The 27,556-nt window shown below is 42.0% G+C and overlaps 3 protein-coding genes across 7 annotated transcripts in view; 2 read left to right on the top strand and 1 right to left on the bottom strand.

Moving 5' to 3' along the window:
- The window catches only part of daam1a (dishevelled associated activator of morphogenesis 1a), a 69,577-nt gene extending 56,498 nt beyond the window's left edge, over nucleotides 1–13,079 (top strand). For 4 of the 5 annotated variants that reach the window (XM_042072417.1, XM_042072419.1, XM_042072416.1 and 1 more), the window contains exons 17-27: nucleotides 914–943; nucleotides 2,319–2,416; nucleotides 3,973–4,057; nucleotides 5,832–5,938; nucleotides 7,358–7,446; nucleotides 7,871–8,039; nucleotides 8,221–8,328; nucleotides 8,714–8,774; nucleotides 9,146–9,277; nucleotides 10,066–10,236; nucleotides 10,882–13,079. In XM_042072417.1, coding sequence (XP_041928351.1) covers nucleotides 914–943; nucleotides 2,319–2,416; nucleotides 3,973–4,057; nucleotides 5,832–5,938; nucleotides 7,358–7,446; nucleotides 7,871–8,039; nucleotides 8,221–8,328; nucleotides 8,714–8,774; nucleotides 9,146–9,277; nucleotides 10,066–10,236; nucleotides 10,882–11,091 — 1,260 coding nt within the window. In that variant the 3' untranslated portion in view covers nucleotides 11,092–13,079. The remainder of the gene's footprint in view (nucleotides 1–913; nucleotides 944–2,318; nucleotides 2,417–3,972; nucleotides 4,058–5,831; nucleotides 5,939–7,357; nucleotides 7,447–7,870; nucleotides 8,040–8,220; nucleotides 8,329–8,713; nucleotides 8,775–9,145; nucleotides 9,278–10,065; nucleotides 10,237–10,881) is intronic. The other variant, XM_042072420.1, reaches the window with a different exon arrangement.
- Nucleotides 13,080–16,320: 3,241 nt separating this feature from the next.
- LOC121693244 (G-protein coupled receptor 135) lies at nucleotides 16,321–19,152 on the bottom strand. Its single transcript, XM_042072546.1, has one exon. The coding sequence runs from the start codon at nucleotides 18,875–18,877 to the stop codon at nucleotides 17,504–17,506; it is 1,374 nt and encodes a 457-aa protein (XP_041928480.1). The 5' UTR covers nucleotides 18,878–19,152; the 3' UTR covers nucleotides 16,321–17,503.
- Nucleotides 19,153–22,466: 3,314 nt separating this feature from the next.
- Nucleotides 22,467–27,451, top strand: LOC121693467 (jnk1/mapk8 associated membrane protein). The gene is made up of 7 exons (XM_042072889.1): nucleotides 22,467–22,623; nucleotides 23,151–23,230; nucleotides 23,423–23,577; nucleotides 23,808–24,014; nucleotides 25,963–26,144; nucleotides 26,405–26,481; nucleotides 26,589–27,451. Exons 1-7 carry the CDS (start codon nucleotides 22,620–22,622, stop codon nucleotides 26,805–26,807), a joined length of 924 nt encoding a protein of 307 aa, XP_041928823.1. The 5' UTR covers nucleotides 22,467–22,619; the 3' UTR covers nucleotides 26,808–27,451.
- The last annotated feature ends 105 nt before the right edge of the window (nucleotides 27,452–27,556 follow it).

Genomic DNA, 27,556 nt, shown 5'->3' with positions numbered 1-27,556 from the left:
TTTTAGCAGTGGTCTATGAATTCGCAGACACCAGACCACAAAGAACAGAGCTGCTGGATATTTATCTAGCCTCGACAACAGACCAATATGTTTTTTGTCAGGCTGGGACCAAGGGAACATTTACAAACTTAGTCATCTATCATGGCCTGACCATAACACTGTGTGCTAATGATGGATCATCGCTTGCGTCTGGTTTAGTCATCTTTGTGAGCATTCATTCGTTTGAAAGTTGCTAATTTTAGCACCTGCACATTTACCGCTTCACGGATAGCATATTTTTTTTAGCGCCAGCCGTTCACAATTGTGAATAAAAAAGATCATCAAACAAAAGAAAAACTTAAGCCTTGTATTTCACCATGAAACACACACTGCTTGAAATGATTAGATCTGATCACGACATTTCTTGTGGCTTTTAGAGTTGCATGCCTTTACATGGCCTCTGCTTTTTGTGTGTGCTTCTGTCTGTTGCTCACTAATGTGTTCTAATGTGTTCCTGCTTATTTATGTGCTGAATCAGCCATTTCCCCATCTCCTCCCCTCTGGCCACTCTGCTAATACATCCTCTATTTCTCCCAAATCTCACTCTCTCTCTCTCTCTCTCTCTCTCTCTGTGTCTTTATCTATCTATCTATCTATCTATCTATCTATCTATCTATCTATCTACCTACCTATCTATCTATCTATCTATCTATCTATCTATCTATCTACAGTATCTACCTATCTACCTATCTATCTATCTATCTATCTATCTATCTATCTATCTATCTATCTATCTACCTATCTATCTATCTATCTATCTATCTACCTATCTATCTATGCTAATGAATGCTAATGCTAATGAATGCTAATGCTAATGATTGCTGCTTCCCCCATATCCCCCAATCCCCTTTGCTCTCCATCATCTGCCGTCCAGGACTTCTTAACGCTCAATCACCTCAAACAGGTGAGTGGGTCATTTCATCACCAGGACTTTTACCTGCATCAACTCACTTCACCTTGAATGTCTGTTTGCATCTTCATCATCCCAGCTCATTTGCGCCCCCCCCCCCTTCCTCATCCTCGTCTGACGCTCTTGGATAACTCGCTTGAGCTTGAGTTTGATAGGTCTCCCCCGAAGTCGCCCAGCGGCATATTTTTGTGAATACAGGCCAGTAAGGCCACTAGTCTGGCCACATTATGTCATGTGAAATACAATTTAGAATAAAAAAGAAAGAAAGGTTTAGGGGGAGACGCGTAGGAGGGGGAAAAAATCTCATCATGTTGATGAATGGACTGTTTCAGTTTATTAGTTACCAGTTCAAGATGTTTCTTTGTGTAATTAGCCCAAATTGGATTTGTGGCATGCAGTCAGTTTCGCTAGCAGCTGGAGTTCTTGCAACAATAAAATAATGCCAGATTTCCGTTTGCTAAAAACAAACCTATGCCCCACCATCACCACCGTCATCCACCCCCTGTTAACCCACAAGCCCCCACCCTCCTCCCTTGGATAGATCCCCACCACCACCACCACCACCACCAAGTAAAACATACACTCCATTGGGAGCCATTTCCACAGTCTGTTTCCTAGCAGTCCATTCCTGGTTGAAAAATAATACCATTGTACAGAGGTGAAGAATTAGTCGGGAGTCTCTCAGTGTTCTTGTTGTGTGTTTCTTTTGCTTGCCTTTGTGTGTCTTGGGGATCATGATGTGTATCATATTCATGTTTGTCTGGTATGACTTGTGTGTTTGGCTGGTTGCTAAGGATGTGCGTGTTTCATAGAGGTTGAATAGATAGTGGACTCCTAGAGGCCCCGGGAAAGACCTCACAAAGCCTTAATCCTGTAGACAGCAGGACTATGAGGGAAAGCTTTAAAGATAAATCAAACTGACTATGTTTACATGCACAGCAATAATCAGACTATTGACCTTATTCAGAATAAGACAATATTGTGATTATTTACAGTACATGAGTTGATAGAATATTCCATTCATATTCCCGTTTATATATAGCACAGCATAGTTCAATTATTACTAGCATAGACGGTTGATCCTGTAAAAGTTTCTGCACTAAAAACTGTAATAGGATGTTATGATGCAATTAAAGTTTATACATGCATACAACATGATTATTGCTTATTCTGTCTATAACCTTATTCGGGTTAAGGCAATCAGAAAATGCTGTTTACATTTGGAATATTGTTTTAATTGGGTTTATATCGGAATATTAATGTCCATGTAAACGTATTCACAGTAGAAGTCCAGTAAGACACTGTCACTTTGTTTTATAGCCATATGCTGGGCATGATTTTGAGGTTGCTTTGTTTACTGTCCTTGTAGAAAGACTCGGAGGATGAAACGACGTCAACAAAGAAGGTCAAGGAGCTGTCAGTTATCGATGGCCGACGGGCGCAGAACTGCAACATCCTCCTCTCGCGGTGAGTGCTAGTCTGACGCTTCAACCTTGTCTCAACTCTCGCTCCAATTCCATGTCGTCTTTTTTACACTTCCCATTACCCATGGGTCCCCCTCCTCGTCGAAACCACGCACAGACATTAAATTATATTATCCATTACGTCACAATCAAATTGAGCTTTATTCTACTTTTGAGCAATCTCTCGTTCTGTCGCTCAGGACATTGTTCGTCATGGTTGACAACGTGTTTAAGGGCTCTCGCCAGCCAAGCATTACATTTAATCTTTTTAACGGGATGACTTTGGCCAAGTTCCTCTACAGTTTCATCACCGCTCCTCAAGGGTCGTCATGGAAACATGCAAGTACACACTCAAGCACACACACACACTCAAGAAAGCCGGTTCTGTGTGTTTTCTCCCTCGTGTAGTTCTTTATTGGACAGCTGTGAGCAGGGACGCTGGAATTTGGGTTATTTTATATCATTTCCTGTCTCCAGAATCTTTTGTTCGCAGTCACCCAAAGCACAACCCCCAACATGCACGCACGCACTGCACCGCCCCCCGAACAGCAAAACAGCTTGTCTTCACTCTGTAGGTCTTGGAGGCGTAGTCTGTGATTCTTCATGACCTTTCCGTAGCTCAAGAGCATTACACACACACACACACACACACACACACAAACACACACACACACACACACACACACACGCAGACTTTCTCCACCTACTCTTACACACACACACAGTGTGAAGTGGGTAGTGTTCGTTCTACCTTAATGAGGTGTGCTGGCTTCGACTCCATCCAGCTCTCTAACACGCTCCAGCTTTTACTGCGAGGCCTGTTCTCGGCCCAGTTGCAGGGTTCTTGGCACGGCAGGCCCGGGCCGCGACGCCCCCCCCCCCCCCGTCCCTCTCCTGTTCCCAGGCCTCGTGCCACCTGCTGCCCTTGGCGAGGTTCTCGGGCCTCTGCGTGGGCGCCATGCCTGGAAGAGCAGGTTTCTGACGTCCGCCGCGCGCTTGTTTAACTGTACATGACAACCATGGCCAGTCCGCAATGGAAATCTCAAACTCGCTTTCCTCACGCTGATGAGAAAAGGCTCTGATTTTGTGACGAGTTGTGGATACAAAACTTGATATCAGCAACAAGAAATATCCACAACAGTCTTAAAAAATGAAAAATGGACAAGGTATATTGAGTTGCTCATTTGAAAGATTCTGTCTGCGGTACAGCCCCCTACAGATCACCCTCGTTAGGACCTGCCAGGCCTTCTGCTTGTTTCTGTAACACCTTGCACATTTTATGAAGGGGTGTAAAAATGTTTGGCTCTGCTTTTGCAGATCTTTAGTTAATAATGGCTTAAGAAAGAGAGGAAAGGAGATTTCATTGTTAAGTACTTTGTATGCTCAATATCAAGACTCTAGAGGCCTGTATTAATCAAGCGTTATCTTAAGCATCAAACTTTTTAGAAATGTTTTCTGGTATACCTGGATTTTCTCAGTTGCACTGCATACACACGTAATAGATAGCTCAATATAAGGGTTTGTTTGAAACAAAACCAAACGCCTGTTTTTGTTCCTCAGGCTGAAGCTGTCAAATGAGGAGATCAAGAAGGCCATTATGACCATGGATGAGCAGGAGGATCTGCCCAAGGACATGCTGGAGCAGGTGAGACATGCAGCCACATCCACAAGCTGAGGCGATGTCTACGTTAGGTCGGATCCGTTTGAATACGAAAGACTTTTGTCACAATTCGTCCTCCTGTCCACATTAGACCACCGTATCCGAGCTCCCAGAGCCGAGAAATGTGGACCCGCTGGCCCTAACCCTGTGTTCGTTTGGAGCCGGAGCCGTTGCACGTTGGGCGGGTCCAATCCGCAGTCTTAGCAGTGAGACTGAAGCAGAGGATCTCTGCATGATTCCCAGAGAACCCGTAGCCCTGCATATGTTTGTTAGCTTAGTGCTACAGAATGCCAGCATTGCCTACCGAGAGGGGTGACTGTCTTAAGGATGTGTAAGCAAATGTAATGCTGAAGCGTGAAATGGTATCCTTGGTGATGGTATTTGTATATGTTATGTCTTAATGGAGTTGGACTGTCACTAATATCTCTATATCGAACTGATTTGAAGTGGTAGGTCATCTGAAGGAAGGACTTTAAAAAAGAATTTAAAGTAGGAGTGAAAGCTGTGGAGAATTGAGTAAAAAAGTTGAGTATGTTTAAAAAGACTAAACATTTTAAGCTTTTAGACAGCATAATCTGCCGTCTTGGCCAAGTCAGTGAATTCTAATAGATAGATGTAGCATGACTGTATACCTGTGCTCTAATCCAGCAGGAATGCTAGCTGGTAATCGCAACCAAACGTACCTTCTGTTCTCCTTCTATGCTTCCATCTCGGTCCACACACCTCCATCACGCTGCGCCCAGTCAACCGCAATAATCACAGAGAACATATTGACTGACTGCCCTTGCCATACAGACTAAGTGAGACCAATATCGGAGCAATCAAATGTTTTACAAGGCTGCTTTGATCTCGACTCGTTCTAATTAAAGAAATTAAAGAATCTTAATGCGGCTGCCGGGGCATTTGTTTGTGGCAGGACGGGGGCGTGCTGGTGGAGAACATTTAGAGAGGATTGGAAGAGAAGGCATCTGAGGGCCGTTAGGAAGTCTGCCACGATACGGCCCAGGCACCAATTATTTCCAGCTGCTTGGTGCTATCTCTCTCTCTCTCTCTCTCTCTCTCTCTCTATCTCTCTCTCTCTCTCTCTCTATCTCTCTCTTCTTTATTTCTTCCCTTTCTTTTCTTCTCTCTTCTCTGTCTTTGCTCCCCACTTTGCTGTCATATTCAGTAAAGATGAGTTGATTAATCTCAGAAGCTGAATCCATCATAGTTGGATTAAGACTTCCTACAGTATATCAATAGTATATCCTACAGTATCAAGAGGATTTTTTTTTTTTTACAAAATCAGACCAAAAGTAGTCTAGACAGTTGATAGTCAAGCACTAACAAGCTTGCCAGTCTCAAGATAATGTCCTTCATATGTGGAAGAGCCATTTCTGTCGTCTTCTGTCTTCCATTTCTCTAATGGCATATTATTAAGGTTCATAAAATTCCATGTGAAACTTCAAGTCTCTTTTTTGTGCCAAAATCTCAGTGTGCTTGTTTAAGGATCAGAAGCTACAACCTAAATCCTACTGACAAACAACCAGGGCTACTGAGAAAGAGCAACTTTGTTCTAGGAGGCCTTTGGAGAATAAAGCTGACCAATCTTTGCACTATCACCTGTAGCATGTAGTGTAGTCTATAGTATAAGAGCTGGAACAAGGAAAACACACACTGGAGCACCAGAGATATTTATTAGTATTGGCGGCAGTTAAATTCTCTCTCCATTGCTGACCCCTTTCTGTGTGTGTGTGTGTGTGTGTGTGTGTGTGTGCAGCTGCTGAAGTTTGTCCCAGAGAAAGCTGATGTGGACCTGCTGGAAGAGCACAAGCATGAGCTGGACCGTATGGCCAAGGCTGACCGCTTCCTCTACGAGATGAGCAGGTACAGTTCAACACTGTGTGCAGATGTTATGCATGTTGTCCTGACCTAAGACATTACCTGTCAGATCCAGTGAAAAATGACAATTAAGGAAGAAAGTTAGTTGTTTAAACAGTAAACTGCATGATATCCTGTACCATCCTATGCTATTTGCTTGGTGCACTTTGAAAAACCCAAGGAGAATTCAACCACAGATGAAGCTGCTGTAGTCAACTGTCATGTCTGCCCTTTATGACATTTTTGTGGCTACCATTTGAGAGAAAAGACCTTTTTGCACAAAGATTAGATCCTCATGTCTTTAGTTTGGATCCCCTCTCCCATTTTCCACTCATGAATAAAACCCTACCTGGCTTAGACCTCTCCCATGCTTAGCAGCAGAGATCCTCAGTCGTGCGAAGCCCGGTTTATTAGTCTGTATCAGCACGGCTCATCACCCCAGCCCCCCTGATAAAGCCATCCGTGGATGATTGGGGCATACTGGAAACCATTATGCAAACGAGTCTGCTGCTGAGTGACGCACTCTAAAGGAGTCTGTGGTGTCTAGACTCTTAACCAAATCTGAGCTTTGTCTCATGGTGACCTGCGGGGGGGGGGGGGGGGGGGCAGGAGGTGGGGTGGTGGGTGGTGGGGGGTTTATGACTCAACATGTCAAGGAAAGGGTAGAGCACTTGTTATTGTGTTTGTGGGACAGGAAGGATTTTGTGACTCAAGACTCCAACGGTCACTTCACTAGACCTTTGGGATAGCTATCATTTCATAGTGAACAAGTGATACATCTGTTGAATAGTGATTGGTCACCTCGCTAGCTAATTGTGACCATCAAATGTAAATCAAACTAAACCATTATCAAATAGTCTGTTCTTCATCAGAGAATCCAGTGATTGACTCAACCATCAGATAAGCTCATATGAATGGCAACAGTAGTGAAAGATGTAGATAACTGTTCACGAGAGCTGACACAAACAACTTGCAGGTGGTGGATTGGAACTGTTACTGATGTGTTTTATATGGAGTTGGGAGACTTCCTTCCAGGAATAGATAGCTCTTGTGATGTTGTTGCTGTGTGAAAACAATGAAGCTATGGAAACCAGGCTGTTCTGATGGATATGGCGGATGACTTCAGGGATGTTCTGAGTTTATAGTACCAACCGACTCGTTAGTAAAGGGTTTTAGCATGTGATAAAGACCTCTACATCATCTAATGTCATTATCGCACCCCAAATATAGTCTTGCTGATTGAGTTGCCACCCTATTATCCACGTCATAGGTCTGTGAACCATTAGTCATAGTTTTCTTTTGATGACCATGGTGTGTGTGTGTGTGTGTGTGTGTGTGTGTGTGTGTGTGTGTGTGTGTGTGTGTGTGTGTGCGTGTGTGTGTGTGTGTGTGTGCGCGTGTGTGGTCATCTGTTTGTGTGGGCAGAATTGATCACTACCAGCAAAGACTGCAGTCCCTCTACTTCAAGAAGAAGTTTGCAGAAAGGATCGCCGAGGTCAAACCAAAAATCGAAGGTATGGCCAAACATTATGCAGTGAAAACAAACTGCTAAATCAGTCCATTATTGACAGAGACACCCGTAACTATAGAGACCCCACTGTTTACAGTTTATTTGAATAATCTATGCAGACCACAGAGCAGCCCGTGACTCATACTGAATGGAATACCTACTGTACACACACACAAGAGTCCTCTGTGTGGTTTGAGAACAGCGCCTTGGTTTTCCTGTTTTATTGTATCTTTTTATTGATGGAAAGTCTGTACATATCTATATTTTCAGATGTTTATCAGTATTTTGTAAGGAACAAATGCATAAAGCACAAGCCATTTTAACCCGAGCAGCACTTTTTGCCCATGTTGGTTTATTGTTGTATTTTTTGTTGTATTTTTTATTAAAGGAAAGACTGTAAAACATTGTGTTTTTTCCATCTCTGCCAGCACTTTCCAAGGCCTCCAAAGAGGTCCTGAATAGCCGCAACCTGCGGCAGCTCTTGGAGGTGGTGCTTGCCTTTGGAAACTACATGAACAAAGGACAACGGGGGAATGCCTACGGCTTCAAAGTCTCCTCCCTCAACAAGATAGCAGACACCAAGTCTAGCATCGACAAGTGAGGAGAATAATCTTTTAGCTTGTGACTTATGATACTGCATCAGTGTAGAGAAAGTGTGGTGTTGGGAGTTGATTATAATGTGACACACTGCAGGGTTTGTGTGTGTGTGTGTGTTTGTGTGTGTTCATGTGCACGGGTGTCTTTTTTTAAAGTCATTCTCCATATCTGTGGTACTCAGGAACATCACCCTCCTGCACTACCTGATCACCATCCTGGAGCAGAAGTACCCTAAAGTGGCTGTGCTCCATGAAGAGCTACAGAACGTTCCAGAAGCTGCCAAAGTCAAGTAAGAACAACTGGACATGAAACACTTGGTTCGGACCAACCTATAAAGTCAAAACTCTCATATAACCCCATGATAGTCACATTATTTATTTCCTTACTGTCGGGGAACAAAAGGGGTAAAATGAACTGTCATTGATTTAAAATGTTAGATTTTTATGGATTAGTGATGACGATCAAAGCACAGAGGACTTAAAGCCAGGAAGGACATTTGTTCCGTTTAATGGAACTGTGTTCACTCTCTCTCTCTCTCTCTCTCCTCCTTTCTTCTCTCTCTTCTTCTCCCACTTGTGTCTTCCACCTCCTGTCTCCTAACTTCTCCTTCTCCTCTCCTTCCCTCCTGTCTTCCTCTCTTTCTCTCTGTCTCTCTCTCTCTCTCTCTCTCTCAGCATGACGGAGATGGAGAAGGAGATCAATAACATACGCAGTGGCTTGAAGAGTGTGGAAACTGTGAGTGTGTCTCCCTCCTTACATCCCCTCTCAGAGCTCGGAAGGAGAATGATCTGTGAATGCCCCAAGCTAATCAGCTAGTGTTTGCTTCCAAAAAAAAACGTTCTAAAGAGCAAGGGAAATGTGTCTGTGTGGAGTACCTCTTACAATTTGATCAACCTCTATACATTCTTTTGTTATGTGTTGCAGTTATTGGGCATTACAATGAATGTACATGTCCATAGAATGTGGGCAAATGGCACTTGATACGTACTGGATATTACGTATGTATAATAAAGTAGGACTCCAGCAGCTGCTGTTGGCTGTGTCGTGCTATCGTGCAGACTGTTTTATTGGTCGTGGGTAAAGCGCTTTCCATCGGTGTTCCCCAGGAGCTGCAGTACCAGAGGAGTCGCCCCCAGAACTCCAACGACAAGTTTGTGTCGGTGGTCAGCCAGTTCATCACAGTGGCCGGCTTCAGCTTCTCCGACGTGGAGGACTCTCTGCAGGAGGCCAAGGAGCTGGTGAGTCACCCCAGGAGGCCTGCGGCCGCAGAACATCCCTATGAACCCCCGGGAGGTCAGGGGAGGCCAGTAGACAGTGGCGGCAGCGGCAAGCCTTAAAAGTTTTTATGGAAGCCTTGAAGTGTAGACTTGTGCCTAACTCAAACCTGGTGCCCATGTGGATGCGGTAACACTGCGTTGACGTTAGCGCAGTGGCCGCTTTTGAAGTCTCCCCTCTAAAGAGTTTGGAATTACCCATTGGCCCCGCCCTCATGTGGTTGTATGCATTTTACAGTGTAAGGGTTAAATCACCTGAGCTTGCACAATATAAGTACGTATGAGGGTGCCGTAAGGCCTGTGGACACTGAAGCCACTGTTTTTGAAAAAAAAAAAAAAAAAGTAAAAAAAAAAGGCTCAGTTAAAATTTAACTGAGGTAGACCAGGCGTATCGCTTTCAAAGGTGGGTTTCTTTTGAAAAGGGTTTTAAGGCTGCTCTAATAGTCTAATAGTGCCCTGTGGAGTCTATCAGATGGCTCAGTAATGTCACGGGATAATTTATGTTTCAGGTTACCATTGGTAATGGGAGAAAAGAAGGAAATGACAGCATATAATGTTCATAAAGTATACGTGTGTGCTTGAAGAAACATATATTCTCAGAGTATTAGCTCACATTAAATAAGCACCTGTAGCACATCAATCATAACAGAGCACCTGCACTGCTCCTCAGTATCATAATCTGTCATCTGGCAAACGCCATATTGAGACATGTGACCTTCTAGTGACCTCCGACCTTTCGTTTGACCCCTTAGTTCCAGAAGTCGGTCACCCACTTTGGCGAGGACCCGTCCCGCCTGCAGCCGGACGAGTTCTTCGGGATCTTTGACCAGTTCCTGCAGTCTTTCTCCGAAGCCAAGCAAGACAACGAGAACATGCGCAGGCGCAAGGAGGAGGAGGAGAGGAGGGCACGACTGGAGGCTCAGGTAAGGAGCATCCTCCTCTTCATATCGCAGCTCTCTGGACCGATCTGAACAGTGTTCAGTGGAGCTTTACATTTCCAGCACTCAGCTTCATTGGTTGACCCAAATAGCGAGCCTGTTGCGGTATACAAAACGCCTGAAGAGAAATGCTCACTGCTGTGGCAGATCAAAGCCCCCCTCCCCTCCCCCTATGCACTCACGCCCACACACTCGTTCGCTATTTCTTGTGCATTGCCTAGATTTATTTTAGACTAACGTTTTTGCTTGTATAATTCACATAACTATACCCAACAACGCTGATAGGAGTCTCAGTCTCCTTAGTATGAATATAGTTTGATGAAATGTAAGATGGAATGTATTTACTGAATACTCCCCATACCTCCCTCTCTCTCACTCTCTCTCTCTTTGCCTCTGTCTCTATCTCTTTCTCTCTCTCTCTGCATCCCTCTTCTCTTCATCTCTCTCTCTGCCCCCCCCTCTCTCTGCCTCTCTATCCCTCCCTATCTCTCTTTCTCTCTCTCGCTCTCTCTCTCCCTCCCTATTTCTCTCCCCCTCTCTCTCTCTCGCTCTCTCTCTCTCTCTCTCTCCCTCCCTATCTCTCTTTCCCTCTCTCTTTCCCTCTCTCTCTCTCTCTCTCTGACTCTGTAGTTGAAGGAGCAGAGGGACAAAGAGCGTAAGGCCCGCAAAGCCAAGGAGAACTGCGAGGAGGACGGCGAGTTTGACGACCTGGTGTCGGCGCTGCGCTCGGGCGAGGTCTTCGACAAGGACCTGTCCAAGATGAAGCGCAACCGCAAGCGGCCTAACAACCCCAACGCAGAGAGCGGCCGTGAGAGGCCCATCACCAAGCTCAACATTTAAAAGAGACTGCCCCCACGTAGACGGTGTGCTTTTTGTGTGTGTGTGTGTGTGTGTGTGTGTGTGTGTGTGTGTGTCTGTGTGAGTGAGAGAGATGGAATGCTTTTTCTCTACTGCCCTCTGGTGGAAGATCACCAGATCACGCCATTCCCCCCTACGTTTTTTTTTTTTTTTTTGTTAATCCCAGTAACCTCCTTTTGGCAACAAATTTCCCCACGACAGACGCATGAGAACAGGAACAATCGACACGGGAGAGAGAGAGCAAGTGAGAGAGAGTGAGAGAGGACAATGCTTTTGACCACTTGTACTTAATGCACAACATGTAAGATCTTCAGGCCACTCTTTCTGGGATACAGATGAAGAAGAAGAAGAAGAGTCAAAAAGAATCTAGAGAGAGACACTCTAGCTACTACCTGTGCTGGCTGCCAATCACCCACTTTTGTAATACTTTTGAAAATACTTTTATAATAATGATTCTGATTCTAAATGTATATTCTGCAGTTTTTTGCATGGGGGATGCGCACTGGCACACTTTGTTTGAACCGAAACATGTTACTTCATGCTGTGCCATCATCATAATATGACACTCAGCTTGGACCTGATGAACCCTGATGAATGACACAGAACATAAGCTAGAGATCACAGCAAAACACACTCACACACACACACACACACACACACACACACACACACACACACACACACACACACACACACACACTCACACACACACACACACTCACACACACACACACAGACACACACACACAGACACTTGCATATGTCTTCTTTTTTGTATTTATAACGAGTGGAAGGTTAAAACTTTTTACAATTGTTACGTTATGGCCAATCTGTGTGTGTGTTGTTGTACGAAGTGGACCAGGGCTTATGCGCTAAGCGAGTCTGGTTTGTCTAATCTCAGTTTCCCAAACAAACCCGTGCAGTCAGTCTCCACGTCCGGGCAGTGGCCACATGAAGTGGGGATTAACCGTTGTTTCACACAGGGGTGAACGCAACCGAAAACCGGCCGCGGAGCTGATGCACTTCAGATGACCCCCGCAGAGACCATCTCAGTACTGTTCCTATAACAAGACCACACAAACACTGTGTGTACTGCCAAAACATGCTACTTGTCAAGCACATGAGTCAACACACAGTATACTAAATCATCTCCATTCACTGCACCCTCTCTTAAATTATAAACAGTATACTCAGTTAATAGACCTCCCACCAGCAGATGCTAAGTATCTTTTTTCTTTCTGAGGGCACTGTCTTTAACGATCTGCCTGTGTAATGCCATTTTAAAGCACAACGTAAGAAATTGAGATGGCGTTTATATTATTCTTTCAAACCGTTTTTTTCCTACTGAGCTTTTACAGTATAAATATTTACAGAGGCAATATCACCTGAATAGTAAAAATATATGCATTCCTATCTGAAGAAGGCAATGAAGCAGACAAAGTTGTCAAACATGAAGTGTATAGAGAGGGGGAAGGGCATGGCGGGGACGTGGGGGGGGGGGGGTGTTTTACGACTATCATGTAATGGGTTTGTACAGTTTTGACGTATTTCTGATGGTTACCAAAAAAAAAACAGTCACTAGCTCCTCCAAATGAAACACTGTGTATATTATTTTGTCAAAATCTATGCATCCATGAGTGAAAAAGAGAACAGTTGTCCTTGTATTATGTGTGTTATTCCTCTGAATGTTTGTGTGTATGTATGTACATATGTACATATGCTCATTCATGCATATCCTCTTGTTCGCACCCTTGCCTGACTATCTCCTGTTGATCAGAATCCCTTTTGACTTCATTTTATTTCTATTTCTTATGCTTTCAAATAATATTTCCTTTCTTTTGTTCTTCTCCCATTTGTGATAAGTTTATGTATGTGGGCTCTTTCTACATAACTTTTTTTCTTTTTTATTTAAGATGGCTTTTTTCATGTGAGGTTGGTGATGCATAAATAAATCTGGAGGTTCTACAGTGTTGGGACTGGTCATTAATTTTTTTAAATAAGTTTTTCTGTCCAACTACTTTATGCACGTTCGCACAGCTGGCTCTGCACACTCGGGTACTATGATGCCATCTAGTGGCCATTATGCACCGTCACTTAACAGCAGTATTGCACACAGCTTTAAATAAATCAGTTTTCTCTCCAACAAAATGGTGAACAAAGTGGTGAAACTGGACAAAAAAATAATTATTTCAAAAGCGAGATACTTTTGGTAAGATGTAGAGGTACGCATAAATGTTTCAACCAAGTTTTTAAACAATCTCTGTGGCTGCCCCTGATCACACTATGTGACCACATACAAACCAAAAAAATATGATATGACAATAACTCAGTTCACATCAGGTTAGGGAGGTCATTGTGCACATCCCAGGTGCAGGACAAAAGAAACTCCAAAAGTCTGCACACTTATTGAATCTTTTCCTTTTTTGTGTTTTATTTCGTCATGCTGGCCGAACATTTCGACCTCTTGACCTTCAACAGACCGAACCTGAGGAAGACCGTAAGGTCAAAACGTTTTTCAGCCAGCGTGACAAAATAACAACACAGAAAAGGGAAAAGACTCGAGAAGTGTACAGACTTCTGAAGCATGTGTTGACTCACACATTACCTTCTCTGTTCGCACAAATTCATATGTATTTCTATTGTTTATGGAGGTACTCTTGGAGCAGTGAAACATTCTCTGAGTTGTCCATTTACTATTACATCTTGTGCAGCAGCCAAGCATTACTTCTAGTTGTGTTATGTGGTACATGACTCGTCATATCACAGAAATCATTTTAGAGAATGATTTTAGAAAATGAATAAGAATTCTAAAATGAATGTCACACATGTTGTTGCATTCCCAACTTGTCATTATTTTCCATAAAAAGGTCTTGTGATCATGACACCAAAAGTGATGGGTTTCTGATGAGGCATGGGGTGAGGGGTGGGGGGGTTCAAGACCCACCTGTCCCCAATCTCCCCAACAAAAAGAGGTTAAAACCTATTTTATATAGTCTATGGTTAAAACATTATTTCCACTCTATGTTCCACATTCCATTCTCCTCCCAGTCTCCTTGATCGGACATTTTAATGTATATATAGGGGTCATTCCCAAAACTAAAACCTGTAAAATATTTTTGTTAAATTACAATGTTTTCATGCATTTTTTCACCCTTGATTTTGTATCATTTTTACACTCTCAGAAAGGCCTTATCTTGGAGGCCATGTTTGGGCATTAATATCTTGAAAAGTATATTTCCTAGCCTGCCCAAACTTTGTAGGGTGGAAAATAAACATGTTCTTGATATGATTGGACCATTAAAAGTTTGTACTGCATGCCCATTAGTTTTATATAAGGCCCTAGATATGGAAAAAAAAGTGCAAAACTGGTGATATTGAGGGCATTGTAAACTCATTTTTTGTATCGACATGGCACCAATCATTGTTTTGTCTGCACATTCAATACTTTATTAATGTTGAGCAAATATTTGAGGTCTCTGCAACAAATGCACATGAAGATATTAAAGGTGCTCTAAGCGATGTTGGGTAAAGTCACATCTGTTGACATTCAACCAAAACAGAGAGCTAGCTCGCTACTCCCTCCACCTCCCTCCCGTACAATTGAAACTCTCCTAAAGGTGCAACTCGTCGGTGGTTGGCTGGAACCGTTTATATTTTTATGGTCCAGGCTTTATGGAGCCTGGGATGTCCACAGAGAGTTTGTTTTTTTACAGTGCAACGGATGGCAAGATGATGTTTGCTGTATGTGACAAAACATGTTTTAACTAGAAACCGCATAACATCATTTAGAGCACCTTTAATGTCACTCTTTTTGCACTCTTTTTGCACTCTTTTAATGGTTCAGTCATACTGAGAACTAGCCTGACGAGCCAGACCCACATTAAAATGTAGGGTCTGGAAACTCACCGTTCGCAGTGCTCAGTCCAAGGGGCGGGATAATCAGTTGTCTTTCAAATTCCCTCTGCATGCAATAGGACAGCGGCAGCGCTATGAGTCCCATGTGTTTCCCACCAGCAGAGCTAGTTGGCTAGTTCAAACGTTTGCCAACTTAATAAAAGCTTAACTCGTGTCACACTGTTTGCTAGCAACAACATCCATCTTATTTGTTTTTTCAAGTAGCAGGGAATTCAAGCCAAACCGTTGCAACTCTGCCATCAATCATTATGTTAAGTCCACCTAACGACTCTATACACGATTTCATTGGCCTGATTAAGTTTCGATTTCTGGAGCTCACAAGCCAACGGAGAGTTGCTAGACTAGCCCTGGCAGCAAATGTAATTTGCTTCCGCTAGGGGCGCGTCTAGATTTCTAGGCTAACTGAGAACATGTTTGTCTTTGTTCTATGAATAATAATGAATAATACTTGTCATTATATTAATGCCCAATTATTGCTTACCAGACAATATGGTTTTCAGGCTGTAAAACTAAAGTATTTTCAAGGGCTGAAAATACTGTAATATGAAGACACAGGATTTGAACAGAAATATGTTACAGGCCTTGGTTTTGGGACCCATTCTTGATATAGTTATGGTATTAACAAAATCTGAGACGGTGCAGCAACAACCTTATCTGATTTGCACAGAATGATCCATAGGCCTGTTAATGTTTGTTTGTGCGTGGATATTTTGTTTTGAGTTTATGATCTGTATTGTCAATAAAGACAGGCACAAAAAGACAAATGTCCTCCTGTCTGTCGCGCCCCACCTGTTGTGTTTCTATACTCCACTTATGCAGCCCACCCCACACTCCGGGGACCGTGGCCCTGGGTCATGTGAAGAACAGATTATGACACATCTTGTTCCCCGGATGTGCAAGTTGTTAACACCTTGTAAAAATCTAATAAACGCTTAGTACAGTATCACCTACAAACAGCAGTCGGCCCGTTTAATCAGTGACTTTTATCAGTGCCAATTCACTGGACTGATTGAATGTTAGGCATCATGCATCCTGCTCGGTTTAAACCCAAACGCTGCTGCTTTAACAAAGCTGCCATTAGATTACAGGGGTACGCAGAGAGCTATAAAGAAGTGCAAGGATTGCATTTATTGTTTTCATGTTCAATTCTGTTTAATTACCTTAAAAACATAAATCATATTGTTTAATTAGACAAAGTCAATCAATTAATTAAACAGCAAGCAATAAAATAGGATTTTATATAATTGTTCAACATATACATATTATGTATGCAAAATTCTAACTTTAAGAGCAGTTCAAATGTTAAGAAAATTATGTGCTTTTTTGTTTGATTCTGCATGAGAAATACTGCGTTTCCCTTGAAGACAATGCTTACAAATAATGTTAATGAAAAATAACATGTCACTTCTTACATGGCACCCTTGCATTGAAAACAGTCCCCTTTTCTGGTCTCCTCTGCAGATTTCCTACAAGCTGTGTAGGTGATACTCTTTCACTGTCTGTTATTGCTGCTTTGTCCAGCTTTGTGTTATTTGAAATGCTGATAATTTCTCATTAAATTGAACACTGGTATTTGCATAATTTGTCCTCTGTGTTACATACAGGAACAAGCAGTTCTAGCTCATTACTTGGCTGTTCTTCGTTCAAAACTGTCAGTGAAAGAGTATACATTTACATAGTTGCACAAATTCATTTGTAGCAGATCCATTGGCTAATGTGAGGAAAGGCTGTGGTGTTGCAATTATGACATGCATTGTGAGTGAGTAGGCCTACATGTCATCAAAATCCATGGTCAGATTTTAGTCCTATGACTTTGATCAATTATGAATCACAGCACTGTCAACAAAATCCTCTACACAAAGAGGTCACCAATCGTGTAAGAGGTAAACATGTAACCCAATTCATTCACAAGCATTTCAAATAAACTACAGGGTTATGGGGATGGTCAGTTTTGGTGTTATATCTCACATAACATGTTTTGATACTTGGCTTTGTTTCCCCCCTGGACAATAATTTGATATGAATTCAGCACACTGGAAATGACATGGGTGTGATGGAATTTGATAACTACCTGCTTGATTTTGACCTTATCAGGAACCAGAAGCTAATATGACACACACAGTTGGAAACAAGTTACTAAGGCATGTTTAAAAAACCTGTAGGCTACCTCTCCTTATCTTTTCAAGGCTTTATTATATTTGGGCATTGCTAACTAACTCTTCAGTTCACAGTGCTGGGGAATCCAATCCCTAACCACCTATTGGCACGTCACAAAAATATATCGAGTGATAAACAGTTACCAATGAAATACATGCTAAATTGTTGATTTGTTCATTGTTTGGCACAGTCATCTTAAAGTTAATTCAAGTCACTTCAGTCCAGCTTCTGGGATTGGCTAAAAGTAGTAAATTCAATGTTGCCCATTTTTGATAAATGTAAACAGACAGTCAACGACATAAATTGTAATTGTTTCATTAGGCTACAGACTTGTGTCAGCGGTCTCCACTTTGGGCACTGCTGGTTCGGACACAGTGTCAGGTTGGCCGTCTCGACAGAAGAACACGGCTGGATTTTTGCAGGCCCACATGGCAATCTCTCCCCCGTTCGCCGGGCTCGAGGAGGAGAGCCTGCTGTTGGCTCCGTGCCTACTCACGTATCTGTCCCGAATCCGATCTGCTCTCGTTCTGACCTCACGGCTCTGTGTTTGGGTTGACAGATACGCAGCTATGTTTCTAGTCCTGTAGCCCTCCCCTCGACTTCGACCCAGCAGCAAGGATATGTTAGGGTTCCGTATGACATATATCAACGGGTTTATGGCACCGTTCGCCCAGGCCATCCAGATGGCGACCGTGTCCATGGCCGGGTTGAACGAATAATTGCCCAAGGCGGTGATGATTCCCATGAGACAGTATGGACCCCAGCAAAAGATGATGAACACGATCATAATGAGCACAGTGGTGGCCGTGCGCATTTCACTGTAAAAGCGGAGCAGGTGTGCGTACGTGGTCACTGGCCGCACCCTTATCTCCGACAAGCGGACCGTTTTACAGATGTTGTAGTGACAAAAACACATGAGGGCGAAGGGGAAGAGGTAGCACACCACAATGAGAGATATGCTGTAAGAAGTTCCCATTCGAGATGTGCCAGAGTGGAACACATACATGCAATGGTAGAAGCCCCTCTTGTGAACCATCAGCTGCTCTGATGTTCGTAATACCAGGTACCAGGGAATGGAGAAAATTACCGCCGACAACCACACAGCTACCAACAGCTGAATGGCCTTCCGCCTGCCTATCTTTTCTTGTGGCTGTCGCACAATGGCATAGTATCTGTCAAATGAGATGAGCGTCATCGTAAGGGTAGAGATAATGCCGAAGCAAGTGTTGAAAAAACCATTTGCAATGCAGAAACGGTCCCCAAACATCCACATGCCATCTTTACTAAAAAGCATCACAAAGGAAAAAGGTAAACAAAGAATGGCCGTCAGCAAATCAGATAGGGAGAGAGACATGATGAACGCATTAGTCACGGTCCTCAGTTGTCTATGTTTGATTATAACTACAACCACTGCAGAGTTACCCAAACTGGAGAGAAGGAAAATGATAAGGAGCAACAGCGCTTGCACGGCTACAGCTATACCACGGAGGACCGAATTCCCCTCGGTACTCCTCACGGGGGTGTGTGGTTGGATGTGTGCGCCTGAACTCGTGTAGTTCCTGACGCTGTTCGGTGTACCAAAGCCGATCAGAACCGTGCTCAGTGTCACCACTTCCATGAAATCTGTCCCAGTATTGTTGTCCGCAACAGTGGTGTTGCTGGTGCCGAGCGAGGCAGCGTTCCTGGGGAAATCCATCGGATACAGTTAGGGAGCATCCACGAAATAGGAGAGGATTCATCCCTTTGGCAATACTATGGCCTACACACTTTGCGTACAGGTTGCGTCTTATTATAAAAGCGAATCCACTTGGCGGTCACATAGTTAATCTACTACTAAGGCGTCATTTCGAAGAGTCGTTTGCAGTAGGCTACGTGTCCAGATTCGGGCATGGTTTTGAGTGCTTGTTCTCTCCTCCCAGATGCTACTTCTGTAGAGCGCTGTACAGCCTATCCGCCTGCTTGGTGTACAAATCCAAGCATTTACACTTCTGCATGACGTTTAGAGCCGTTGCCATGGCACCAGTGATGATCTTTGGTCCTCAGAATTACGCACTTTCTGAAGATTTTATTTTCGGTGGCTGTAGCCTACGCATGTAACGCATCCAAGCATATAGAAAAAAATCTTAAATACCCTTGGCTGTCAATGTGATGAACAAACATGCATTTTACTGTAAAACGGTACTTTTGACATTAAAGGTGCTCTAAGCGATGTCATAGGCCTACGTTTTTAAGGCTAAAACATTTTTTGTCACTTACAGCAAACATCACCTCACCATCCGCTAGCTGCCTGTGTCCTGAATACCAAAAAAACGCGATATCTGTGGACACCCAGGCTCCAAAAACAGCCACAAAACAACTTGGGCAAACCTTGCCCATAAAAACATAATAAACCGTTCCAGCAAATCACCGACGAGATGCGCGTTTAGGGGAGTTTCAATTGCACGAGAGGGAGGGGGAGGATAGCGAGCTAGCTTTCTGTTTTGTTTGAACGTCAACAGAAGTGACGTTACCCAGCACCGCTTAGAGCGCCTTTAATTAATAAGGCATCCCCTGGCAATCCTAACAGAAATACAATTCATATAGGCCTAATTAAAAAGCATTATGATCGGTTTTTAGTGAAGATATGCTGCTTGATGCCTTAACAATGGCAACTCTGTCATTTATAAACATTTTTGTAAAAATGGAACAAAATCAATTGGGTATTCTTGTAGACTTTCATGTCAAGCAATATTGCATTGCTGCACACCAAAACCTAACCTTTGACACCTTTGCACACTGCTTATATTTGTCAAAGTATATGTTAATTACTTTTTGTAAAATCTGACTGACTATTTTGAATGAATATGATACTTTCACTGGCATTTAATATTGTGAGACTGTATCATGATAGACACCTAATGTGTGTGTGAGTGTGAATAGTAGTGTGCCTTTTTAGAAGAAAGTCCAGGGCCTTTTTTAGTCCCAGTCTGTCCCTGTGCACACAAACACACACACACACACACACACACACACACACACACTATTAGAGTAAGGGCAAGTGAAACAAAGGCAGAATGCAGTAATGGCAAGTGAAATCAAGGCAGTAAGGGCAGATACTGCACTCTGCCTTGGTTTCACTCTACTTTTCTATACAAACTGCAAACTAAAAATGTAAATTTAGCTAATAAATGTTTAGGTAGCCATATGAAATTTTAACAGATTGAAGAGCAGACCATGTACTTAGTTAGCCTTTGTAGGGCAGAATACATATTTAGTTTAATTTATTTGTTATAGTTATCATGTAATAAATTCCACTTAAATTTCAGGACCGAAATAACAAAATGTCAGGGAATATTCACTGAACATGCTGTGGCACAAGGACAATGATCTGTCAAGACAAATGAAAAACACTTAGACCTAGTTTGAATGGTAAAGTGCAAAGTCTTACATATGTAATAGAAGCCAAATTATCCTGTCCAATTTTAGCCAAGATGAATCCATGATGTCCAAAAAGAATGGCAAAGTTTGATTGGTCTAACCACAGGACCTTTTTCAATGTTACCTCAGTGCATTTTAAACAAGCTCAGGCCCAGGTAAAATGATTGTAGTTTCTGTATCATGTCTGAATACAATTTTGGCTGCAGTTTTTGAATTGAGTATCAAACTGTGCACATATAGACAATGGTTTTCCTATGCCCATACAATGACAGGTCTGGAAATAGGTCTGATTTTGATGCAGTGCCATCTGAGGTCCAAAAGACCGCATCCAATATTGTTTTTCAGCTCTTTCCCTTGTTTGCAAAGATTTCTGTGGATTCTCTGAATGTTAATATAATGTCCTGCAGATGATGAACTCCCCAAATAATTCACAATTTCATGTTAAGAAGCATTACAATTACATTGTTTCATCATTTGTGCACACAGGTTTACACAGAGTGATGAAACATTTCTCCTTTTCTTTGTCATTCCACAACTTTTCCAGCATTTTGTTACCCCCGTCCCAACTTTTTTTTAAAACATGTTGCTGGTATCAAATTCAAAATTAACATATATTTTTCATGAAATAGTAACATTTGTCATTTTCAATTTGATATGTTGTCTGTGTCCTTTTTGCAACTAAATGTGAGTTTAAGAGATTTGTAGATTCACATTTTACACAATGTCCCAACTTTTTCTGATTTGGGGTTGTAGATGGGTGTGTCACTGTCAATGACTATCGAATTATTGAATTCTGGAGGACCATGTGCACCCAATGGTTCAAACATTGTACACTGAATGTAGTGCCGTGTATCAGGATGATAATGCACCTATACAGCAATATTGGTGACAGAATTGTTTGAGAAACATGAAAATGATGTCGAACATCTCCCATGGCCTGTGCAGTCACCAGATCTAAATATTATTATTGAGCCACTTGGAGGTGTTTTGGAAAGTCTGGAAAAAATGTCCTCCACAACCATCATATTGTGACCTGGCCACCAATATTCTGCAAGAGGAATGGCTCAAAATCCCCCTGGCTTCTGTTCAGGACAATCTGTAGGACTATCTGTCATTCCTAAGGCAAATTGATGCTGTGACTGCAGTAGAATCACACTCATAAATTATTGTGGTCTAAAACCAGGTGTTTCATTCTCATTGTCCACTTTGTGTATGAATTGTGTTATTGTAGAGGACAAACCCTTTGTATCTGCATATGGGTTGGGTCCTCCTCTTCAAAGGATTCAATATCATTTTGTGCCATGTTTGTACTGTAGGATGGACAAACCAAAACACTAGCACTAGAGAGAACCTTCGGCGTTTTAATGGCTTCTAACACCACTGTAATTTCTCCTATATGCTATACGCTTGGACATGCAGTTGGATGCAGTGCAGAGGGTTGTGGACCACCAGATGACACTAAATTCTACTGTGCCTTTAAAGCAGACATAGAACAGAACATTGTTTTTACCTTGCCTTAAGAGTAGGCCTATAATAAGAGTTTGGTGCATGGCCACAGAGCTAACGAGGACCTGAAACACGGCTGTTTCCTTGTTTGTATGCAAATCTTGGACTTTTGAAATTAATGCTTAAGAAGGGTAAGGTGCTGTCCCTCAGTAGGCTACTGACCCGTCCACAGCATGAGACCAGAGAATACCGCCCATTTTTTCACAATTTTGAAAACGAATTTAATATACTTGGCAATTTATTTTTGTTTTCAATAAATCGCGAGACAACAATCAATGCCTGTCACAAGCAGACTTATATGGGTCACAAGTCAAAACGGTTTAATAAGTAGCCGGTGCGTATTTTCACCCCACTACAGCAGATGGCGTATTTGAGTTGAAAGTTGCATTTTACAATTCCAGTGCAATCTTCGAATCAGTAAGTCTTCCGGTGTTACTATCGTATCGTCTATGGTTGTGGACCAAATGCCAGAGGAATTCTCTTAAACATCTTATGGATGTATAGCAACATTTATTATGGGTATGTTCCAATTATGATATATTCAGTCTTTCACGAATAGCGTGTCGCCAGATTTTCTTGTTAGCCCAATCGACAGATCAAGCCTAACAAACGTAAGCTCAGTGTTAACGTTATCGATAGCATAGCTAACGTTACGCACGTACGCAGGATATAATGTATCTACACACACACATACAGGATATAAACATAACCTTTCACACAAAGACATGTTTGTAATTTATCATAACATGATGCTAGTTCTGATATTTTAAATGTCACGTTAGTTCGGCCTACAGTGAAGGGGTGTATGGATTCAGCTGATTAGCAAGCTCTGAGTTAACAGAAGTCACTAACGTCAACCATGTAACGTTACTTCTATGACATCTCTGAAGCCATTATTGGAGAAATTTGTTTAGCAATGTTATGTCTAGCTCACTGACTATCAACACTACATTATGAGCATTTTCTTAAACAAACCTAAAGGTGTTTCTTACCAAATCTATAACGTGTGCGCCCTATTTTGCTCTACTCGTACTTTTCTCTGACAGCTGTTGCAATGAGTTCGACCTGTCCGGGTCTTTACTGCGGGAAAATTCTTCTTAATGGGTCAATTGAGGGAGAATGTGGTGTAAGTCCTACTATATTTATTATTTATACATTAAATTAATCTCAATGAAAATATCTTTGTATTCTTCCCAAAGCATATTTCCAGCCTTTAAGATTATTGTCAGATGTCTGAAGAACAAGAAATATGAATAGCAAGACTGCTGGATAGTGAATGATCCCCAACACTGTTTTTCTTTATCTTTTGCATGGGAAGGTATGTCCAAGAGGGGAGAGGACAAATATGCAGAAGATATGTGAGAAATGCACCGAGACTCCAGATCTGTATGACTGGCTCTATTTGGGCTTCATGGCGATGCTTCCTCTTGTCCTACACTGGTTCTTCATAGAGTGGTACTCTGGAAAGAAAAGGTATGCTAGCTCCATCCTAAAGGTCAATGCCTGCGACACATCAAAGGTGGCATTCTGAAAGTGTTTGCTGCATTTCTGCCCCTACTAAATTATTGAAGGGCTGGTTGAGCTACACTAATATCACTGCTATCAGGCACTGTGAGCAAGAAGGACAAAAATAACTTGTGTTGTTCTGTGCACAGTGATCTACTTTTCAACTTGACATAATTGACTTTTCCACTATTCTTTAGTTCCAGTGCGCTTTTCCAGCATATCACAGCCTTGTTTGAGTGCAGTGTGGCTGCAGTGGTGACCCTGCTCGTGAATGACCCTGTGGGTCAACTGTCCATCCGCTCCTGCCGGGTCCAGATGCTCTCTGATTGGTATACCATGCTTTACAACCCAAGTCCAGACTATGTGACTACATTACACTGCACCCAGGAGGCTGTTTTCCCACTGTGAGTAGTGCTGATTTGATAAATTCAAATATTTACATTTTTATGTTTAAGATGTTTTGCTCTGATTGGGGTTTGAATATACAGTGGAGAAAAACGTCAACATTTTTTTCAGTAAGTATACTTCCAGAGAGGCTATTCGCATAAAATTTTCTACAGACATTAGTATTAACTTAGATAATCCACACATATTAAAAAATCCAAACATTAATGTCCCTAAGTAGAGGTATGAGTAAAAAAGTGGAATGGCACAGGGAAAAAGTATTGAACACACTAAGAAAAAACAGTACACAAAGGCAAGGAATGGCAAGGAACGAGCTGGAATCTATACATAGTTAGAGAGTAATTATCCCTCCTATCTGTGCAAATTAATGTAAGCTGGGTTAGTACATATTGATGAGCTATAAAAAGGTTTTTCGTTACCAAGTTGTCACACAAGAAACAAGTCATGATGGGTAAAAGCAAAGAGCTCTTCCAAGACCTTTGCAACATTATTGTTGCAAAACATATCAATGGAACTGATTACAGATGCATTTCAAAACTTCAGAATCATCCAGTAAGCAGTATTGGCGCCATTATCTGCAAGTGGAAGGAACATTACTGCATCATCAATCGGCCATGCACAGGATCTCCTCACAAGATTTCTGACCAGCAAGTCAGAAGGATAGTCAGAAGTGTAGCCTAAGAGCCAAGGACCACTCCAGAAAGACTTGGAGGCAGCAGGTTCAATTGTTACAGAGAAAATCATAGGTAATGCACTCCACCGCCATGGCCTCTATGCACGCTCACCCCACATGACTCTATTACTGAAGAAAAACATGTCGAAGCTCATTGAAAGTTTGCTACACAACATTTGGACAAGCCTATGAAATACTAAGAGAATGGTATTCTGGTCAGGTGAGAGAAAAATTTAACTCTTTGGATGTCATACTACACACCATATTTGGAGGAGAAATTGCACTGTGCATCACTCTAAAAATACCATACCAACAGTGAAGTTTGGAGGTGGAGGCATCACGGTGTGGGGCTGTTTTTCATCTCATGGTACTGGCAGACTTCATACAGTTGACGAAATGATGAATGGAGCCATTTTTTCTGGGAGAATCTTGCTATCCACCAGAACAATGAGGATGAGACATGGCTAGACCTTCCAGCAGGACAATGATCCAAAGCATTCAGCAAAGGAAACTCTCAATTGGTTTCAGGATTTACAAGAGGGACCCCTGGAATCTTCAATATTAAAAGACTATCTGTTTAAAAGAATGGGCCAAAATCACACCTGAATACTGCGACTGATTAGTTTAGTCATAGAGGAAATGCCTTGAAGCTCTCATTACAAATAAAGGGGTTTCCACGTATTTAAGAAATTTCAGTAGGCGTGTTCAATACTTTTTTCCTGTGGCATTCCACTTTTTTACTCATAACTCTACTTATGAACATTAATGTTTGGATTTTTTGGATCCAAATTTTTTTTGATGTTGACGTGTTCAATATTTATTTCCCCCGCTATATAATGTGACTACTCAATTCAGTCCCGTAGGCATATAAGTTACACCTAGCCAAGCACATGGTTCCACCCAAAACTGATTTGCTATATAGTTCCAAGAATCCTGAATGGAACTGGTTAAAGAACTAGTTCCCTGTTGGTGGTAAAGGCCTGAAAGAAAGCATTGATAGCAGTGCTGTTGCATGTTGTGAGGAGAAAGTACACACAAGTCATATAGCTAGTGATGAGCATCGGCTATAGCTGTTTGTTATTAATGCATTTTCCAGTCTTGCTCAAAACTGGACTAATTGATGTCATTTGGTCCCAATTGACCCTAGGTTGAAAAACACAGAACAGCTTCTTAAGGAGCTGAAAAGACTGAACTTTGTGTTATACCCTTCCAGACACTTTACCCATATCAACCATGTGAAGTGTCAACATTAACACGTTTCCTCTTTACTTCAGATACACAATAGTGCTGATCTACTACGCTTTCTGCTTGGTGTTGATGATGATGCTGAGGCCACTCCTGGTGAAGAAGATTGCCTGTGGGCTGGGCAAGTCGGACCGCTTCAAAAGCATCTATGCTGCTCTCTACTTTTTCCCCATCCTCACAGTGCTGCAGGCTGTGGGGGGAGGCCTGCTTTGTACGTACTGCTGCTTTTTTTGCACTTCTGGTTAGACACAAACTGCATTTCGTTGTCTCTGTACTTGTACTCTGCACAATGACAATAAAGTTGAATCTAATCGAATCTACTGTAGCTAGTAGATGGGCATGAGTTACAGAAATCAATGTACTCTGCAGACATAATGAATTGCTTTCGACTTCAAACGTTGAAATAGTTAAGCTGTTGACGACATTTTTATGAGCCTCATTAACTCTCTGACATTGTTTTCTCCCCCTCAGATTATGCCTTTCCATACATTATTCTTGTGTTGTCTCTGGTTACATTGGCAGTATACATGTCCGCTTCAGAAATACAGGCAAGTCATCGAAAATACAACTGGAAAAAGGTTATGTAGTATTGTAAATCTTTTAGTGATATTGTGCAATTTTCTCTGTATTAATAAAGATTTATTCTTTGTTTCAGTCATTCAAAAACCTTGTTGCTAAGAAGAAAAGGCTGGTGGTGCTGTTCAGTCATTGGCTGCTTCACGCTTATGGCATTATCTCCATCTCCCGATTGGATAAACTGGAGCAAGATCTGCCCTTATTGGCCCTTGTACCTGGTCCAGCTCTCTTTTACTTGCTCACTGCCAGGTTCACTGAGCCCAATCGGATAATATCAGAAGGAGGCAATGGACACTGATCATCAGTGTAGTGGTTTCGGTGTCCACTGACAGTCCGAGTTTGTCTGGAAATAATGGCTTGAAATGGAATCGGTGGGCCTTGCGGCACTGGTAATCCAGGAGGACTTGCCCACTTCTCTCAGAGGGCTGTACTACACAGATGGCTGTTCTTACAGTATGTCGCTCTTGTCAACATGTTCATGGGTGAAAGAAATGCACACTGTTGTTGAATGCTATAGGTAGAATTGTATGTAAAGGGTATTCTTGTTTTGCATTTTAAAATTAAAGAGAATCTCCTCCCAGAGAAAAATGACATATTTATAAAGTAATGTGTTTGAATTGTTCACTATCATGTGAATAACTGTAAATAATATCTTATTTATATTCCAAGTATTGTATGTTGTTGAATGGTATTTAAGTATATTTTGTTGCTGGATCTCAAAAATGTTGTTCACAAAAAGCTGACATTTTTTTGCTGACGGATTATCCCTCAAAACAGCTGTATTGTAACTGTTCACTGTTGTGTCAATGATTATACACATTTTTGTAGTCACTCAAGTATCACAATTTAAGCAAGTAAGACAAGAAGGGTATGTAAAGAGTGCCAAATATACAGTAATGGCTTGCAGTATACACACACACACACACGCTTGCACGCATGTACTGTACAAGAAAGATAAAAAAAAAATCCATTAAGCATGTGGAATTCCACATATTGTTTCTGGTGAATGATAGTTTGACAGTCCCAGTTGACCAGTCTTCATTTTTA

Source organism: Alosa sapidissima, chromosome 19 (genome assembly GCF_018492685.1).
Source record: "Alosa sapidissima isolate fAloSap1 chromosome 19, fAloSap1.pri, whole genome shotgun sequence".
Taxonomy (NCBI): Eukaryota; Metazoa; Chordata; class Actinopteri; order Clupeiformes; family Clupeidae; genus Alosa; species Alosa sapidissima.
The sequence above is the reverse complement of the archived record's forward strand: the minus strand, read 5'-3'. Positions and strand labels throughout refer to the sequence as shown.

What these genes read in the sequence shown, in the direction of transcription:
- LOC121693244 (XM_042072546.1), bottom strand. Translation starts at nt 18,877, where the DNA reads ATGGATTTCCCCAGGAACGCTGCCTCGCTCGGCACCAGCAACACCACT.
- LOC121693467 (XM_042072889.1), top strand. An exon ending in TGTGGGGGGAGGCCTGCTTT is followed by an intron (nt 26,145 to 26,404) that starts GTACGTACTGCT and finishes TCTCCCCCTCAG; the next exon opens with ATTATGCCTTTCCATACATT. An exon ending in TGTCCGCTTCAGAAATACAG is followed by an intron (nt 26,482 to 26,588) that starts GCAAGTCATCGA and finishes TCTTTGTTTCAG; the next exon opens with TCATTCAAAAACCTTGTTGC.